Genomic DNA, 20641 nt, shown 5'->3' on the forward strand with positions numbered 1-20641 from the left:
GTGTGTGTGTGTGTGTGTGTGTGTGTGTGTGTGTGCGTGCGTGCGTGCGTGCTGGAAAAGAAATTGTGACCTAACGAGCATGCGATGGTATGTAAAAGTGATGGTGGAGTCTCTTTTTCTTTATAGGGAAAGCAGAAACTCTGGGTTGAACATTAACCATTCTAAGGACCCACGCTGATTAGTAGTTCAGGAATGGTCAACCACCAGTATTTGCCACTTTAGTGAGCCTGCAGTCAACTGTAGCACCATGTGGTTATTTACTGACGTCCACGTCTTCACTTAAGAGCCATACACGCTTTACAGATTCACATGAAAATGTGGGCTGATGTCTCCTGAACTCCCGTGTTTGTGTGTCATTTTAAAATGTGATGTTGCGTGAGTGCTCTCATTTAATGTCTGAGTGGGCAGAGAGTTAAGGAGACATTCAGTCTTCAGCCCACGATACGCTGGGGTTTTCCTTTTCTCCTACTTATTGACTACATTTAACAGGCTGTCTAATGATCCCTCTGTAGGACTGATTTAATTTCTGAAGACGTAAAAAGCAGGACACTTTCTCCCAGCCAGTAATCTGCATTCCTTCCCTCCTTTTCCTTGCGAGTCGCAGAAAAGCAGTGGCATGTCATAGGCTGGTAGAGGCTGTGAAGATATGCAACATCTTGCCTGATGGTCTAGTACAGAAACATCTGTATTACATTTTTCTTTTGCTTTTTATTTGAATAAAAACACCACACAGGGAGTTTGTTTGCAGCTTTTGACCCACTCGCCCCCATCCTACGCACCTGTCTCATGAAATAGATGTGCCAAGGTTCTGTTATGTGAGGATTTGCCATTTTTCTCGTTATGTCGAGGGAGTTCTGGATGGTTGTTTAGACAATGAAAAAGATAAGAGACCTTTTCCAATTTTCCAATGGGTTTGAGGGTGAAGGTTTTTTCCAGAAATTGGTTACTGGAGAATCTCTAATTACATCATGGGTTTGCGAGAAACGTATATTCAATTGCTCTGTATGTCTGGAACATATTGCAGAATTGACAAGGATGTTGACTTGACTTGACATTGCCTGAAGACACCCTCCGTCCTCAGCTCTGTTCTGAACACACAGAAGTCTTACCCAGGGAGACCAGTGACCAAGAGCCGCCACCAGAATGTTCTTTAAAAGAAGAGTTTGGTTGTGGTTGTGGTGCTTTATCTCCCTCAGCAGCCAGTTTGGCAGGTAACCCGTCATTCGGTTTCCCTTTCCTCCTAAAAGGGTGTACGTGCGTCCAGGGTTGCTGAGCTCTGTGACTTTTAAACTGTTCAGAGGAGCTGTTGGACACGAGCCCTTTGGCTTGTACCTCCACCTTTTCTCATCTTGCTTCTCTTGCTAAGCCACCGGTAACACATTTAGGTTCTGTGTACATTTCAATGTACTGAGGTGTGTATGTGTGTGCATCAACCTTTTTGTTTTCTCTCGAACGTAAAGATTTGCATGTTTCTGTCTCCATGCTCACAGGGGTGTGTGTGTGTGTGTTTGTACGCGTGCTTGCGTGTTTTTTAGCGCATGCTTTTTTACCAGCATGGGGTTTAATCGCACCGATATAATGTGCTGCCACACATTTAATCAGTAAAAAAAAAAATATGCATTCACATTACCGCGCCACAAACTCTGAGACCAACACACACACACACACACACACACACACACACACACACACACACACACACACACACACACACACACACACACACACACACAGTGAGTTATAAACACACTTGAGGCCCTATCATATGTTTTGGGGGTGGGGGGGCTTTTTGTGCCTGTGCCCATAGGAACTATGAGGTTTAATCAAGCAGCAGGCCTGTGTTGGTTTACTGTGGCATTAAGGATAAAAATAGGCTGCAAGGAGCTGACTCTACCGGGCAGCACAGCCCCCCCACACAGCTGCAAGTCATGTTCTGTGCGCGTTATCTAAAATATACTGTTTGTTTGCTCGCTCTGAAAGTGTTTGCCTCCGTACGTTTTGTTTGAAGTTTTTTTGAATATCCTGCATATGTTTTCAAAAACATTTGCTTATAGCTAAGGGACTAAAAATAGAGGTGTGTGTGTGTGTGTGTGTGTGTGTGTGTTGCATAGCCTGACCGGCACATATGCATAAAGCGATTTATTGGCTTTTTTGACCTTTTTTGTTATAACTGGAGGTCAGAATTTGTGTTTTGTTGTAGTTGCGCTTTTATCCAATTGCATTTATAATGAAGCTGTTTGAAGTTTACTGTTTTTTATTTCCTGTCACTGTGGTCTTTAATAAGTAAATCTGATTTCATACCAAACTGCTCAATGCATGGGCATTAAAGGATTAGGTTACCTATTTTAGAAATACACTTATTCATATAGAGAGTTCACACAGATAATGCCCTAGATGTTGAACTGTTACTTTAAATGTCCTGGAAACATGGACATCTCCTTTTTACAGCGTGGGACCTTTAAACGCCTGACTTCACTTTAGGGTGGAAAAGCTTTTTAATCAGCATTCAAACCATCGTGTTACATTCACGCTGTTAAAAAAAAAAAAAAAAAAAAAAAGCCCAATTAAAACCTAAGGCTGGAGCGTTTTAAAGACCAAGACCATTCAAAAGATTGAAGTACTTCTTCAACTGTGGTGAAGGAGGAACCTCCGTCTAAGTCAGTGGGTGATTGGCGGATATCTAGAGTAGATATTCATTTAGATATTTTAAAAATGATGTACAATTACAAAAGTTATGGGAGAACGCATCAAAATAGATTTACAACAATACAGTGCCCACTGAGCGTTACTGTAAGGACAGCTCCGTAGTGGGGCTGCACCACAGGTCGGTCGTGGATGAAAATATCCAATCTTTTTTACTCCAAACTCCGCCTGCACCGCCTTTCTGCGCTGGTTATAAAGAGATCGCTGCCTGTGAGAAATAGACGCGGGATGGGATTACTTTTGGCCACTAAAGATTCCTCGTCAATCCGTTATTTCGTCTTCTCCCTGATTAACTGTCACTTTCCTACTTGTGTGTTCGTTCTTTCTCTCCACTGACTCCCTTTGCTCTCTCTCTTTTTAGGCCCTTTCTTTTCTTTTGGCGTTTTTCCACTGCACGGCATCTACTCGACTCTACTCGCCTTTTTTTGGTTTTCAATTACGAAAAAAGTCCCTGGTACCTTCTAACAGGTACTTTTTGTAGTACTACTTCAGTTTCCAAGCGAGCTGAGGCACCAGGGTCGAATCGAGCGGGTACTATTAATGGAACAACGCCATTTGGCGTCTCTGATTTGTTCGGTTCTTTTTGTCTATTTCTCCACTTACATTGTCACTCTGTGGAAATATCACATTGCTCCACAAATTAAACAAAATATTGCATACTTGTGGTAACACTCAATGTAATATTGCGGAATGTGATATTGAGTCAATATATCACGCACCCCTAATCCAGCGTCTCACATAAAATGTATTGTGGCTGTTTATATTGTGTTTGTGCAAGAGAGAGGTTTAGGATAGGAATCGTCGTCAGAATTGTTTTTCATCGGTTACTGTGTGTAGAGCGAGAGAGACTTCACACGACAGCGAAGCGAGTCTCTGTGCTCGTTCACATGAGGATTATTTATCATTAGATCTAAAGCTGCTCTTTAAAACAGCAGATAACTCAGCCACATGCAGTGAGGATATGGGTTTATAACGCGTGTGTGTATTTTCTGTCCCTTGTGCAATGTTTTGTGTGTGTGTGTGTGTGTGCGTGCTTACAGTATCTGGGGCTTCATCAAACTTTCATTGAGTTTATCAGCTGATCTCATTATACATGAGTGAAGGAAGCTGTCACCGCATGGGATTCTGGGTAACAGGATCACCACGTTAGGCTTTCCCTCAGCCTCTAGTCTGCATAGTAACACATCAACAATGTATGAGTGTGAGTTTGCACTTCTGTCTTTGGCAAATGTTCGCACAAAAGGAAAATCTACCAAGCTGAGGCGATGAGGCGGCCGTCTCATTTTATTTCACATATTCCAAAAAAAACCCATTATTGATTAAACCCAAACACGCTAGTTGAGACCCACAGAAGATATTGCATTCTAGTGGAGATCCCAAAGTTTCCAAGGATGCCAGACATGTCGGGCTGAATTTGGGGGGAAATTAGTCCAAAAGACAAAAGGTAAATCGATAACTATATGCCAACCCTTAACGGTCATTTGGTTCTCATTTAAAATGCTTGTTGATAGTCAGATCTGTCCCCACTAATCTTGTCAGTCTGTCTGTTAAACTGTCTCATCTTTTTCCAATTACTGTACTTCACTCATCTGTGTAATGTGTTTTCATTTTTTGCCTGCATGCTTCTAATATCTGCTTAATATTCCTAGCCTTGTGTTGAGGCAATCTGTCGATTTAATAATGCCACTGGATGAAATCTGAAGCTCTTTCCAACTCTTGCTGATGCAAACAACGAGTTTCGCCATCGTCGTATGGTTAATCCTTTATTTTCCATATTTTAGGTGAAAGCACACCTCACCTGTGATTCCCTTTCTAATCTCCAATTAGCTCCCACACACAGGTGTGCATGTGACGTAACAAACAAACCATTCACGCAGACCTACCGCACGCACGCACGCACACACACACACACACACACACACACACTATTGGTGATTGTCATTATATGTCTGTTCAGTGAGGGAACATAATGAAAAGTGATTCGGTTTACAATGATAGAAGACGGAGAAAAACGACAAATCCTCACATCTGACCAGCTGAAACCAAAACGTAGTTGGCATTTTTGCGTAAGAAATAACTCATTTGATCTATTTTCGGTCCGTGGATTAATCGACTCATCACTTCAGCTTTATCTTCCAAGTTGAGGAGATGAGGCGGCTTCTCACTTTGAAAAGGAAACTGACGCCTTTTAAACAAAATCAGGGACGTTGACATTAATGGTTGCATCGATGCGATGCGGACCCGGACAGTTTTGCATCTATGCAGTGACGGACCATGAAGACCTACTTGTTATTGTGTTGTTTCTGTGTTCCGGCTCCCTTTCATTCAGGAAGTGTCTTTTTTTTTCTTTTTCTTTTTTTTTTTAAGAGCAGATACATGTAAAAAGAGCAGTTTTTATATATCTGATGGCTTGAATTTGTTGATAGAAACCATGTGTAGCGATATATAATATTTAGGTGGCGCATGGTGATAGCAATTCGAACCGTTGACCGGATGATTGTAATCCAATTGAATCGTGAGACCAATGAAGATTCACAACTCTAAACAAAGTCACATGTTCTCTGTTAAATATGACAAATGAAGCAAAAGAGCAGCAACCCTCTGATAAAACGATTCTCTGTGGAATGATCCGTGATGGCCATCTTTATTCCGCTTCTCATGCGTCAAGTGTCAAAGTCACAGTTCTGTCCTTGGTCTTCGTTGGCGTCTGAAGCTAAAATACAGCTGCAAACACCGGGAGCTAACCACTGCTGTCCTGTTGGTTACATAAGAATGGCCTGGTTCCTTCCTGATGTCACACTGATGTAAGCCCTGTGCTGACAGCATCGACGCCCCGGGGCAACACAATGAACCCCCCCCCCCACCTTCCCTCATTTGACTCAGTCAACCGCAGAGAAAGAGGGAGATAAATGTGTGATGGATGGAATCACTTCCACATGTCGGGCCTGTGAAGTTGAATAGTTTGAAGACAAGATGACGGAAGCATCCACGGAGGTTTTAGCTTGTACGGTACGACCACCAGTCTGAAGGAATCTTTTTTACAATACACTTTGTGAGAAAAATTTTTGGTAGTGAATCGTGATATACATTCATATTTTTACCCAAACCCACTGTTGGATTCTAGGATTTCTGTACTCACTCCAGCATGATCTTTGTATCTGTGTCCTCAAACAAAACTTCCTAAGCTAGCCAGTTGTAGAAAGCCAAACTGATCACTAACCCTTAGCACCTGAGTACCTGCTGCACACCCCCCAAAAGGTCCCACCCTCATTGTCAGGGATCCATCAATACCCTCTTCCCACTGCTATGAGAGCATGCTGTGCTTTGCCTGTCTGTCACTCTGGTACATTGTTGTGCTCCATTGATAACAGGGATAGTCTCCCATCGTATTTGATCTAAGATCAGGATGTGCGTTAGGGGTAGGTTTTTGGCTCTGTAAGTTAGTTTGGGGCAATAAAAAAAAAGGACGCAATGCATCGTAATAAAATAGCAGAATATTGCGTTTGTATGATCTTAAACTCAAGAAAGTAAAAGCCTTGATGCAAAGAGATGATTGAAGTGAAGGAAATGAACTGTGACTGGGTGTTCCAGTTGCTTTTTTTCCCCTCTTCTTCTACTCAGCGCTTCATTATGACGGTGAGCAGCTCCAGTGCTTTAGGTTGATGCACACAGCTGAGCTCCAGGCACTGATTGTGGTTTTAGTGGACATCCAACCTCCATAACTGTTGTGCAACCGTCTAAACCTTCATTATGTTTTGGTGTTTTACTTGTCTTGTGTTGCTCTGAACTTTATTTATAGCAGCCAAAAGAGGTCGCTGTCATTAAAAGTCACTGTTCTGATTCAACCTCAGAGGCCCAAAGTAAATATGGGGCATTAAGGATGAAGATGGACAAGTTCCACCTCGGTCTACTGTTGGAGGAGAAATTCCCTTCTAAAGAGCATCTCAATGGAAGTAAATGTGGAAGTGAAGTAATGCTGAAACATCGAGTCAATTAAGTGAAACGTTTTTATTTATTTTTTACAGTCAATTAACACATTGGTTGTAAGTCATTTATCAAGTCACACATTCTGTGCATAGAGCTTTTCTAATGTCTTTCGGTTTGTTTCTGACTCAAAGTGACTCAAAGATTTATAATGAATCAACACATGAATAAATATAAGGATAACTGTTAGTTGCAGCTTTCTAGTTGAGCTGAAGTCGTTGCACGCTGTCTCCAGCCAGGAATTCCCCAACTTTATCATCTAGACTGCCGCCTCTCCCACAAGATGAAATGAAACACGATCTCTGCGTTGGACGAGTTTTGGGTGATAAAAAGATGATGGGGTTCAGGCTCAGTGACACCTCGGACCGTCAACACATTGCATAACTGTGAGGGGGTCGTAGCTGAGTGGGAACAGCCTGCCAGAGGAGGCAGTAAATCGTCCGTTTTGCTCGTTCTCATCTTTCCCTTTCATCCTTTCTTTCTCCGGTTTCCCCTTAATTTTCGCTCTCAACCTCTCTTCTTTCCCTTTTTGTCTCAGTCTAATTTCTCCTGTTCGTCCTCCGCCTCCCCCGTTCATGCTGTGGCTCTGTTATCTGTTTCGCTTCGTCAAATCAAATCCTTTGGCTCATATTGATCCCTCCTGCGAAGTGAAATCCCACGTGATTGCAGGTCATTGAGTGTTGGATGATCTCTCTCTCTCTCTCTCTCTCTCTCTCTCTCTCTCTCTCTCTCTCTCTCTCTCTCTCTCTCCCTCTCTCCCCCCCCCCTGCTGGGATAGATATCTGACTCAGTGTTACAGTTGCCACCAATCATCATCACTCTGCATACTGATTCAGATTTATGTGCTGTGTGCGTTTAAATGTGAAGGGTGCCCCTCAAAGTGCTTTTCACCAACGCTTTACCTACATTTGATCATAAATTTATGTTAATTAACCCTTTTTGACATCTCCATATTAACCCCCCCCCCCCTCAAAAAAAAACTATAAGGGAATGGGGAATAACTCAATGTTATCATACTATAGTGACTTTTACTTTCTGTGGACTTACATTGTGATGATAGACATATGTAGCCATTTTAACCTGCTATTGGTTATTGACCATATACATGACTGCGATTTCACTGTTAACAAGAGAGAGGTGGGAGGGAAAGCCTGTGTAACGCAGAGGCAGTAATACAGTAACATGACAATGATAATACTTTGTTTACATTTTTGTATGAGAATCTGTTAAGCACCATTCAATTAAAATGTGACGGTAATCATTTATTTATTAAGTTCATTAAATGCATTTGAATATGATAAACATAAACTTTGATTACAGAATATATTTAGTTTTCATTAATTTGGTTACCATTCTTAGCCAATTGAATGCTAAGAGTTGCAGTCTCCTACTGGTGGAAGTGTGCTGTCACAATGTGGCCCTCAGGTAGAGAGGATAACCTTTTTGTGGCCCACTTTATCACACATGTTGCCCGTCCCTGTTGGAGCTGGTGACCTTTAGCTTCAGTCTTCAGGTGACAGCCTGTTAATCCTGCGTCTCTGAGGTTTGTTTTATGTTCCGCGGCTTATTGGGTTTTAACGTCTGCAGCCACTTTAGAGCTCATTGACTGATGATTTGGGAGACTGTGCGTTGAAGTGAAGATGGGTTTAATTGGTGTGTGTGACTGACAGATGGGCCTCAGGACCGCTGCCATCATCCCCAGGGTCAATGCATCCCAAAGGACTACACACACACACACACACACACACACACACACACACACACACACACACACACACACACACACACACACACACACACACACACACACACACACACACACACAGAGAGAGACCGAGTCCTCCAATGTTTTGGAGGCTTCCATATCTCTAGAGACCAGAAATGGATCCAAAAAGGTTGCACCCCCCTCCCACTCCCACACACATTCTTAGCCAATCTCGCCTCCAAATCCACTCCTCGCCCGATGCCGTTTGTCAGCTCGCCGCCTCACTGACCTAGAAATCCAAATTGGGATTGGAGTGGATGAGAAGGCACCTCAGCAGTGGAACTTAAATCAGGTCGGTTCTCATGCAGAGAAGCTGATGGAATGGTTGATGTTGTTTCCTACATTTGTACTTTTGAAATTTCTTGCGGCCGCAGTGTCACAGATTTGTGTTGGCGAGTATGTGAATGAAGGAACTTCAATTTAAAGGAACCCACAATCCTTTTCCTCTTCTCAGAAACTTGATGACATTTTGAACCGAGGAGTGTCGGGTTTTAGTTTTTTGGAACGCAGTCCCCCAAAAAGTTCTTGTTCTAGAGGCAGCACTGCTACTTTTTAATCAAGCATTGGTCTAATCCTTTTTTTATTAATACTAGTGCTCAGCATCATACTGTGGTGATGTGAGCCCAAGGCCACTTTCTACCTTAGATTGAATACATGAACAAAGAAAAATAGACTATGTAACCAATTGAACTAAATTGTAACTTGAAATAGCTTTAAGCACATGAATTGCATAATTTGCAATAACATGACTAGCTCTCTAACACACAATGTACAATATCAGTTTGTTTGAGTAAAGTGTATTTGTACTGGAGCCTGACCGATATAAATCCTCGGGCCGATATTATTAGGCTTCTCCCTATCAGTCGGTATCTGCATTTATGATGGCCAATTTAAAAAATTGAATTTATCAGAATTATTTAATATTTAAAAATAAAAACGGACAATCAACCATCTTATGAGGGTTGGCGTTGCATAGTTTGTCCAACAGAGGGCGCTCTACGACGTCCCTGTTGGCAACCCTGATTTCTTTTTTCTTTCTCCTTTTTTTTTTTTGTTCATATCTCAAGTTTCATATCTTAACTTTGTATTTTTATACATTTTATTTATCAGAACTTTAATACATTTTGATCCAAATTATTTTCACTACTTTAATGAGAACTTATAAATAACTGTTAGGGAAATCTGTTTGTTTTGTAACACGTTTTTGGATTAAAACAAATAAATGCATATCGGATTTAAAACAACCAAATTCGTATATTGGTATCGGCCTTCTCTGATTTGCACGCTGCAGTCATAGTAACTAAGTCTAAGAGTGTCAACAAGCCGTGTTTGAAAAAAAAATTGAAAAGAACACAAGTAAAACTCCCATGTATGAGATGGCACAGAACAAACGGAATAATAGCACTTGAGCAAATGTTCAAATGTCAAGTGTCCCTGAGCACCGCTGTCACACACCACATCAACCACAACACATGTCCAAAAGTGACACATGTGAGAGCTGCTCCAGCCTTGAAGGTGGAGGTTGCACTGAACAGGATGCAGTTGAGAACCACGGCACCACGCGGACCCTCTGTGGGACTGAAACGCGAGCCCTCTGCGGGGAAGGTCGATGTATTGATGCGACCGTCCCCTCGGCGAGCATCGGCACAGGCGTTACCGGCAGCACAGCGACTGACAGGAAATGTTGATTAAAGCTCGGTGGCAGGAAAACCGGCGCCACTTATGACTATATGCACGATAAAACACTTTAGTAGCTGTGATTGTGCTCCTAAAGGCTCCTTGTTTATTCTATACATTTCCATAATATTCAGTGCAGATGTTCATGGGTCAAAACGTATGTTCTTAAAAGTATTTAAATCTTTCCACTACAGTTGCTAGAGAACAACTTTCTCCACAATTACGTTTAATACATTTTTTTTTTTTAAGAAATTGAAGAATGCCATTCAAAATACAACCTTGTGTGCTTAAGACTTTCTGGGCCCTATTTTAACGATCTAAGTGCATGGCGTGAAGCGCCTGGTACAGGTGCATTTAGGGTGTGTCCAAATCCACTTTTGCTAGTTTGAAAGTGGAAAAAAAGGGGTTGGCGCATGGTTCAAAGGGGTTGAACTTGGTGCCTTCATTAATTCATAGGTGTGTTTTGGGCGTAATATGCACTAAATCAATCAGAGGTCATCTACCATTCCTTTTTATTGTTTGATTGAAACAATAAATCAGTTATTGCTGATACCTTTCTGGTGATGTGCTATTCTTAAATCAATCATTCCCGCACTAGTTTTAACATGATTTAAACTTGAGTGTGCTTAATTTGAACCCTGTACAGTAGATTCTCTGAAACTTGCTTTAGATTAGGGGGTTGCCTTTGATTTGCCACCTCTAGTTATACCATGACCTGTAAGACATCCACATCACCATCTGAATCCTTTTGTACATTTCTTATACTTGGCGCTAATGAATGCTGTGAACAAGTCGCTGCTAGCGGTGAGAAGCAGGGAGCTGATGAAGAGTGTCGGTCTGGAACAAGACACCTATTAGACTGAGTGTCAGATAACGACCGTCTTTCTGTTTCCTGCAAGACATCGTTCCTGCAAGACATCGTTAGAGGCGCTCTTAAATGCAACATTTCCTTTCCTCATCTTATTTCTTAATTAGGTATAGGGTCTGTGTTTGGCTCCCGGCCCGTCAACGGGAGCGACAGACAGAGGAGAGTCTCTCTCGTTCACTGTGCCGCTCCGACGTCTCCAAGTCAGGTGGTTGGTGAACGTGCTCTTGTCCAACCAAATTGTAATTGGTCGGACAATCACCTGGTGTTACTACTACCTAACCAAAATTGAATATTCTTCAACAATCTGCAAACAGAAAAACAAAACAAAAGTGAGGTGCTCAGCCCAGAATAGACGCGACTCTTCATGCTACTGGTGTAAATGCAGTGCTTCCATAGCAAAGCATTAAAACCTTAGTGATCTCAAGATAAAACACTTTGATGGACACCCAATGCTACCAGTTAGAGTGCACTCTGTGCACGATTTAGTTAATACAGAAATAACATGCAGATTTTTTTCCCCCATAGTCCAATCGATTGCTTGAAGAGGAGATAGACTTTCAGTCGACCACAATTCTTTGGTTAAATACAGCTCTAGGTTCCCCCCCCCCAACATGAACGGCTTCTATGTTTGACCCGATGTTTCCTACTATTCGAGCTAGAGATTGGCAGCGACCACTGCCTGGTTATTCACACGGTTCATGAATGGAGTTAAAATGAGACACTTGAAGACATGCTGCTCTTTTCTCCACCATGTAAAGTTTGGAGGGGCCTCTGCTTCTTTCTGCTGAGGGCATGTTTGTGCTCCAGTTCCTAGGCTTCACTGCTCTCTCTCCTTTCTTTTTCTTTCTCTTTCTCTAACTCTTTCCTATTTTGTTGTTGTTGCTCCTGTCCTCTCCTCCCAGCGTTTGTCAGTTCCCCACCTCTCTCATCTATCTTCTACTCTCCTCCAACTCCGTTGCACCACTCCCTCTCTGATTCTCAGCTAAGACGAACTCTCCCTCTCTGGCTGTGTTCCCTGAACCCGCTGAGGGCAGCATGCCTGGAAAGGTTGATGCTAATAATACCGAGGTCTCACCCAGAGCCCTCCATCACGGCTTCACTTGTAAATACTATAGTATTACTGTTACTCCTCTTGTAAATACATTACCCCCCTCCAAATCAGTAGGTAAACATCTTATTTAAACCTTGTTAAGTGATTGCTGGAGGTCTCAGTTTGCTGCCGCTCCCTTTGTGAAGCGGAAATGTAAACGGGTGGAGTTTAAATACGACCTTACCTGCCTCTTTGCCTAACGGTGCCTTCAGAGATATCTGTGCCAATGAAATGGATCTTAGAGTTGGCTTTGAGTGTTGCTGCTTTCCTTGAGTGTCTACATCGGGGAAAAGGACAGTAGCATATTCTCCCATTGCTGTTAAAAACTGCAGTGGCTGTAATTCCGCACCAAGGCTGAATTTTGGGAAAGAGACCAAATAGCACCATGTCAAAACTTCTCCATGACAACTAGGCAATCTCCATAAAGAGTTAGTTATTTGATTGATATGAGATGTTCTTGTCTTTTATAGTTGGTATAATAAGTTAATAGTTAGTACGCTATAGTGTCTTTGATCCTACTCGCGTCCATAAGACGTGACGTGAAAATTAGAAAATTTAGATACTGAATTATACAAAATGTTTTCTTTTGGAAGCTTCAGTCTAAAACAACATCAATGTCTCCCTGGTCAAAGTCTCCTGTGTGCGGTAGCTTTCCTCTAACGACAACCGATGGATCTCTGGGATCAATAGAGCCTCAGGGGAGCTTGGCGTTCGACAGCTGATGAGCTCTCAGAGGATTTGGCTCTAACCCCGGACGCTGTAATGGATGACCCATGACCCTGAGGCTCACAACCAGGAAATATTGACAAACCTTTTCATAGATCTGAACTAGCCAAGCAGAATGAAGGGAGAGGTTTACTTGTGCAACAATAGTTTGTTTGGTGTGCGAGAGACTCTCTAAACGCCCTCTCCTTCTTTGGCCAAGCTTCTCACAAACACCTTCCCGTCAGTGGTTCTCCTCTTTGTCCCTGCTGTCCATTTCTTCTGTCTCTAACACGCTGGGCTCTTTGTCCTTTTCTCGCCTCCATGTTTCATTGAAATGTCCCTCATGCCCAGTTATTAAATGTTCCTACCTCACTAACCTGCTGCCGCCAATATATATGAATAATGACTCTTGTAAATACAGTCTTCTTCACTTGTGGAAGAGAAAGCTGCCCACGCATTTGGGCTTCACCATTGACTTGACTGAAAGATTTTATAGACTTGAAAATCGTTTTTTATTTAGCCTTTTTTATAATATTAGTTAAACTCTTTTTAAACGGTTTGCCGATTTATTACTGTATATTTCTGTTTTACCCTCTAATCCTCCAAATTCTGCGTCTCTGTTTGTGTGAATTAGTTTCTGGATGTTTTGCTTTTTCTCTCTCTCACCACGCCTCATGTTCAGGGGGTTTTGGTCTGTGTGCAGCTGCTGTTCTGCAGCCAAGTGCATTTTGGTCGGGTATTATTTGAGCGTTGGATTACTGCAAGTGGTCATTAGGTTTTGGTTGGAATGATTAAGAGCAGGTTTGACAGGGCTAATGTTACTGAACTGTATTCGATGCCAGCAGCTTCTGCTTGGAGGAGCAGTTGGAAAACACTGGATTTTACAGCGACGTTACTAATCCACTGGGTCTGATGGAGCGATCTCTAAGGTGGGAGTTTGGCAGAGAGAGAATATGTTATCGACAAACCTGTTTGCTTTTCAACAGCAGACCAAAATAATTAACACATTGTAACATCTTTCACCATAAACCTTTGCCTGTACCAGCAGCTAGATAGCTGACAAATAACACTACTGCTGTAACTGCACTATGTACTGCATGTAAGTGTAAGCATACATGATTATACTACATTTGTTTTAGTGTGGCACCAGAAAATGGCGGCTGTGGCTCAGGTGGGAGAGCGGCCGCCTACCAATCAGAAGGATGGCGGGTTGATCACTGGCCCTGCAGCTCCATGTCGAAGTGTCCCTGGGCAAGATACTGAACAATGAATTGCTCCCGAGTCTCCACCATCGGAGTGTGAATGTGTGTTTATCTGAGGAGCAGGTGGCACCATGTATGGCAGCCTCGGGCCACAGTGTGTGAATGTGTGTAAATGGTGCCTGTACCATGTCAGAGTGATCAAGATAAGTAAAGCGCTTTATAAAAAAAAGTCTGTTTACAAAATGTAGTGGCTGAATTAACTACCAAAGGGGATCTGAAAACAAACCCTACATTTAACTTGGTCATTTGATTCCCACAGTGGATCTGTATTGTCAGTTTTTTATTTTTTGTGTGATGGGAACGATGTAAACTTGTGTCAAGTGTCAGCATCCAATCATTTGAGTAACCAGAGGAAATGTTGGCACGAGTAATGATGGCGCTGCTTTGTGTGCAGCCAGTTTATATCACAGCCACTTCACTCCCTGTTTGGAACAGAGCTGTGTCTTCTGGCCTTAACTGTATTGGTTCCAATATTGGCCACTGGCCATTATATAAAGTTAGCGTTTGTACATTATTTCTACCACTGACAAGTTCTGGGCAGATTTGTCTGAAATTTGATTTGAGCACAAAGCTTATTGTCAAATGATGAGTTTTCTATTGCCTTTGTTTTCGCTTTACAGAAGCGTTCATGTGCTGTTTGGAAAGCTCGCCGTCTTGGGCTACCGACGTCATCGCTCTGTTTACATTCTCCTGGATGTCAAAACTAGAAGATGGATGATAAACATTGAAGGCTACAGCTGTGCAACTGACGAATCTTTCAGCCATGGTGGCAGTTTGCAGTCAGTCAAAGCTCATATAGTTACATTGTTTTTGTTTTGTTTAGCATTTGGCAGAACCTCAGGTGAGGCCAAGTATGAAAACTAATTTGTATACCTGGTCTGGCTGTGATACCCATTTCCTTTGATCTAACCACGGGCCTCCTGCTCTCACCTCTGACCGGCTCAGAGGACTTCATCTCCATCTGTCGGTGTAACCTGAGAGCAGCCGTGCCTGCTGCAGTGCTGAGTGGTGCTGGAGTCAGGCAGGCGGGCTCACAGCGGTCAGGGACAAGTGGTGGTGGTGGTGGTGGGGGGCAGGAGGGTTCAGGTCCAGGTCCACAGCGCGGCCTGATAGACTGGACTTCCTCCTGAACCACAAGGAAAGGGAGGTAGGGGAGGCCTGGGGAGGAGGGCAAACCAGGGGCTTGGTGCTGATACTGCTTGGGCTTGCAGTAAGAGTGGTAGCACCATTAAAGACGTATTATAACGATGAATGAATAAATGTGGTTGCTAGTGCTGGGCAATCTCTCAATGTTATATCGATAACCAGGGACGGAGTGGGGCTAAACAATTACCGGGAAATTTTGTAGACCACTGGCCCTTCTTTTGGAGCCTGACCTTCTCAGCGCCATCTCCCCCTTTTTTCTTTTGGGGCTTTCCATCATTAGACTCACACACTGTCTGTTATCGTTACCAGCAGACGTCCACACATGACAAGGAAAAAAAGAGGTGTTTGATGGCTTTACGTCATAGGCCGACCAGGGCTATGGTTATGCCATATGGGGAGGGGCCGCCCACTGATCCTCCTATATTTCTGAAAATCCTAGACATGGTTGTTGTGACCTGCACTTCTTTAGTTTTTTCTGATTAGCCTGTGTTTGCTACGGCCTGCTGTACAGGTTGAGCAGAGGCTGCGCAGTTTGACCGGCAGGCGGCGGCCGCACATGGTGTTGCTAAAAACCTGTGATGTATAACTATTATTTGACTGGACCCTTGCGGCATCAAAACACTACTGGCCTGCCGGGAAAAGTCCTAACTCACCCGATGGCCACTTCGCTACCGTCGCTAACGTCCAATCAAATCAAAATTTTAAATATCATGATATAACATGGCCTAACTTTGGTCTTTTCCTGGTTTTAAAGGCTACATTAGAGCAAAGTGACCCAATCTTCTGAACTTAACAGACTTTGGTTTTTGTTTTGCTGCTTGGTCGCTTCTCTATCGTCATTGTGTTAAATCCACCAATAGCACGCCTGGTAGAAAAGCCAGTTTGATTGGTTCCCTTAAAATTGCAAGCTGCAGGGTGAAATCATATCTCTGGCAGAGTGGGCGGGGTTAACCCAGTCAAGTACATTGCAGTATATCACTCAGAAACCTGCACTGGGATAAGTGATGAACATGCTTCGAAACATATTGCTTAGTGCAAAGAATTGATTCTTCTTAAGGGATGTGTGTAAAGCCGGCAAGATTCTAGTTTAATTTTAACATTCATGATCCAAATGGGGTCGAATGTTTTTTTAATCCACATTTTGAACAAGGTAAATAATGTAAATGTTCTTTTCTCCTCCTCTCTTGTCTCCAGGCTCAGAGAAAAGAGGTGTTTCTTCAAGAGCGCTACGGTCACTACAGCCTGACCGACCCCTTCCTGGCACTTCAGAGGGACTTTGAGCGCGGGGTCCCCGGAGGAGACAAGGAGCGGCGGCCCCTGGGCTCTAGCCCCATCTCCATCCTGGAGGCCGTCATGGCCCACTGCAGGAAGATGCAGGAGCGCATGTCGGCCCAGCTGGCCGCCGCCGAGAGCCGCCAGAAGAGGGTAAGACTACCGAGAAGAAGGAGGGGATGAGGAGGGTTTCTATGAGTGGATGCTGTTTGAGTTGGGAACCAAAGGCTAAATAATCAAAACACAGGGAAAGATTAAACACAGTATTTCCACACTGTGGTAATCCACGGCAATAATACGGATATTTTAAATGAAAAAGATAATTGTTTCCGTCAACATTTGTACCGTGGTTTACCATTACACCGGTGATTGTTAGTTCAGACCAGAGCACACATTGCAATTGAACCAAAAATAAATAAGATTCTTCCCCTGTGGACCATGAACGTTGATACCAGCTTTAATGGGATTCAACAACAACAATTTAAGAACTGCATGCGATATTCTTCTCTCCATTGGACCAACAGATGAAGCACCTTCACCATCTTTAGACCATGCACCTCCAGAACAATTCTATTCTCCATAGTGCCTCCTTTGTCACCTTGGGTTTAAAGAAGTTAAGTTTAATTGCTGTGAGTCAGATTGAATGGAGGTAAACGTTTCAATCGGCAACATGTAGATCAGAGATTTTTACTCTGTAACCACAGATTGTGTTTATCTACACTTTATGAATCAAATCTCTGTGGCTGAAATTCTCCGGAGTAAGAAAATTCCTTCCTTGGTGTATATTTGAATTTGGAGGTGTGTGTGTGTGTGTGTGTGTGTGTGTGTGTGTGTGTCCGTGTTCCGTGTCCCTGAACAACTGGGCAGCCAGAATGGCCCTGTCCCCCCTCTCTCTCTCTCTCTCTCTCTCTCGATGTGTGAAGTGTTTGGATGATATGCTGGCAGAATGAATGTTGATGAGTAATAAAGAAAATACGTGTATGAATGTGTGTGTGTGTGTGTCCTGTCCCTGAACTTTGTAATAATAACAGATGATGTAGTTAACTGGAACATTTAAACACACATGAAGACGAGGTATGCAAGAAGGAGTAAGAGGAAGGAAGGGAGAAGTAGGAAGTGGGATGTTTTGCCAGGAAAGCTGGTTAAATGGATTTTGGTCCTGTGGTTTATGGTGTAAAATAACACTATGACACAACTTTGACTTTTAACTTTTGCTGTTTTTGTTGCCGTAGTTTGGACTTTCATCCGTATGTAAGAGGTGTGCTTAAATACAATGAAGTCTAAAGTTAAGAGAAGTTTCCTTGAATACTTGGACAAGGAAGAATGATCAAATAAGTAAAGAACCCCAAACAGACCAATCCTCCAACCAACACCTACTTTTAGAACTTTAGTGCTAAGGACATATTTCAGTCGATGCAGTTATCGGAGGAATGCTGCAGTTTGGACTTTAAGGTGTTTAAATCACAATGATTGGGCTGACAGACACTACACTACATCTCAACTGCTACACTGGCACGGTAGCTATATCTTGATGAAGCTTGGCTGATGGATGAGGTACATCAGAGGTTGCACTTGATACGTGTCTGTGAGTGATGGAAGCACGTTTGGCTTCAAACACAGACACTGTGGAAACTGCTTCACATTAAGGGAAAGAAATGCATCAAAGTGACATTTGAAAACAGAAAATCAAATTAAGTATTGTGCTTGTATGCAGAAGCTAAAAAAGACATTAGGTCATACTTTCTATCTTTTCTGATTGCCTTTGTGCCAGCTGACATTTACCCAAGCCATGGGATCGGATTTAAGCCCGTCCACCAACTGTTTTCTTGTCATAGATTGATTATAGTTCACACCATGACGGTGACACTATAGGAACATCTCCTCTTCTATTTTTGATCGCCAAACAAAAGCCAGGAATCACAGAGAGAGTTGGAGGTGTCAGAGAGGTAACATAAATGCTACTTCACCATATCTGTGAAAGCCGTGTTGTGAAAAGCTTCATTTCCGTCTGTTCAGCGTTTTTGATTCAGAAAGAATCTACAAAGTGGCATTCTGTATTGCGGATTGAAGGCATGAAAAAGGAGAGGTTAGTTTTAGGAACGTTAAAGGGAACCATCCACCTTACTTTTTTGTAAGTTTTGTCAGTTTGTTTGAAAGAAACCCAAATTTCTGACTTTTTGAAAAGTTGTCAAATTTGACCCGAAGACAACAGGAGGGTTAAAAGTGCAATTTTTTGATTTTGTATTTTTTTCAAAATTCCTGAGCTTTACTTCCCTTAGATGATTTCCAGGAAATGTACAGACCCTTTGTAACATTGTTTTTAACCAAAATGTGCCCTAAGACCTAGTATCACTTTGTATGTGCGTCCTCCCCAAAACTTCCTGAGTTTAACTCATTGTAAAAAAGTGTCTATAATAATTGACCAATCCTTTGCAACCACAGTCAGGGCTACCTCCACGGATGTTTTTGGTTAACTTTATTAGTTCCACTCATTGTCTATAATCCCTGTCCACACTGATCACAAACGCAGCGCTGCAGAGGTTTGAAAATATGTGTAAAAGGAGGGAACCCCAAAACAACGGTTCACCCTCTTTAGCACAGAATGAATCACCATGTCACCACTGATTGCACAGTTGTACCTAACTTAGACAACAGGGTAGGAACCGGGCAGGCAGCGATGAAGGGTTTTTGGTGATGATGAAGCGACAGCAGGGCTTAAACACACATGTTCCATGTTCTCAAAAGAGATCTTCTGGTTGCTGGGTAGAGTGAATTTCACCCGGATTGTCTATGCTATCTTTAGCCCCTCCATCCGTTTCCACTCTTGACGTTCTCCTGCGAGTAAGCCGCTGAATTATCCATGAGGTCTTAGGCAAGCTGAAGGCAGACAGGCAGTTGTACGTAACACTCTGAACGGGTTTATGGGCATAATGAAGACACCCCCGCTCCTTCCCCTCCTCCATGAATTAGTCATGGAGATGAAGGAAGCTTCCCCCCCCTCCCCCTCACAACAGTGACACTTATTTGTTAGGGGATGTGGGTAAACATGCTCCCGTAATATTTTTGGGCTGAATTTGGAGGCAAGCTATGTCAGGACCGCCGGTTGCTGAAATTTCTTTTTTCCTGAAATAGTCCTCAGGCCTCCTTCTTCGCTTCCTTCTTTTTCTCATCACCAATAGCTTTCAGGTGAAAGATGGACCTTTTTAAGGGAAATATTCTTCTTCTATGTTGTTGTTGTTGTTTTTAAATATTTCGTTAAGCAGTGGGGGGGTCTCAGGTACAGGAAGCACCAGTGCTACCGGAAGTGCTTCCAATGCGTAGCACCAAAACGTTAGTTGTCCTTATTAGTTCAGTGTAGATGATAGAGTAAGAGCCCATGCATATAAGTGACATGTATGAGAAAAGATTTTACACACTTGATTGTAACTGCACACACTCAGGTCAACCACTTCATTATGCTGCATTTTCATCATATCAAACAAAGAAAATAGTCCCACAAGGGATTTGTCTGGATGCAGTGTAGGATTCTGCTACCAAACATGGCTGTTTTTGCAGGGTCATCCAGTAAAAGAGCCAAGCCTGTTGTGCCACAGTGGAGGTTAGAATGTAACGTATTGTCGTGTTAAGGTAACACTTTACCTTGCACGTATAGAAATTGGTAAAACCCTGCCTCAAAGAAAATAAACACTTGCTGGCGGACTGAGTCTAAAGATTGTTAGTTTGCTATTTCCGATCCCTGTCCTGGATTCAAAGGGGGGGGGGGGGGGGGGGGGGGGGGGGGGGGAGTAACATCCCTCCGTCTAGAGTTACATCTTAGAGGAAGTTATGTAGCTGCTACTGCTTTTAGACCACTTGTTATTCTTGGCATCTCTCAGCTTGGATTTGTTGAATTGTATGTTAGGCAGATGCTGAAAAAGAGGCTTCATGCACTTTCCTGTTTAAAAAGAAATGATTTAGGGGCCCTGGCGACTTCTAGCGAGGTTGTGCTTTATAAGAGCTAGTTCTTACAGTATGGCGTCTCGTCCAACCACGTCAGAAGGTAAAAGTGTTTATAGCTGTTTAGAACAGCCACACTTGACAATGGGGGTGAAAAGCCTCACACTTTGAATCAGTCTCTCCTGGATGGCATTCACAGTGTTGAACTTGTGTCGGACACATCCAAAGTGACA

General features: G+C 42.9%; 1 protein-coding gene across 2 annotated transcripts in view; it reads left to right on the top strand.

Annotated features, from left to right (window-relative positions):
• cttnbp2 (cortactin binding protein 2) overlaps positions 1–20641 on the top strand; it is an 88637-nt gene that overhangs the window by 27604 nt on the left and 40392 nt on the right. For both annotated transcript variants that reach the window (XM_034878878.1, XM_034878879.1), the window contains exon 3: positions 16395–16625. In XM_034878878.1, the coding sequence (XP_034734769.1) occupies positions 16395–16625 (231 nt within the window). The remainder of the gene's footprint in view (positions 1–16394; positions 16626–20641) is intronic.

This window comes from Etheostoma cragini, chromosome 8 (assembly GCF_013103735.1).
Source record: "Etheostoma cragini isolate CJK2018 chromosome 8, CSU_Ecrag_1.0, whole genome shotgun sequence".
NCBI classification, from domain to species: Eukaryota; Metazoa; Chordata; class Actinopteri; order Perciformes; family Percidae; genus Etheostoma; species Etheostoma cragini.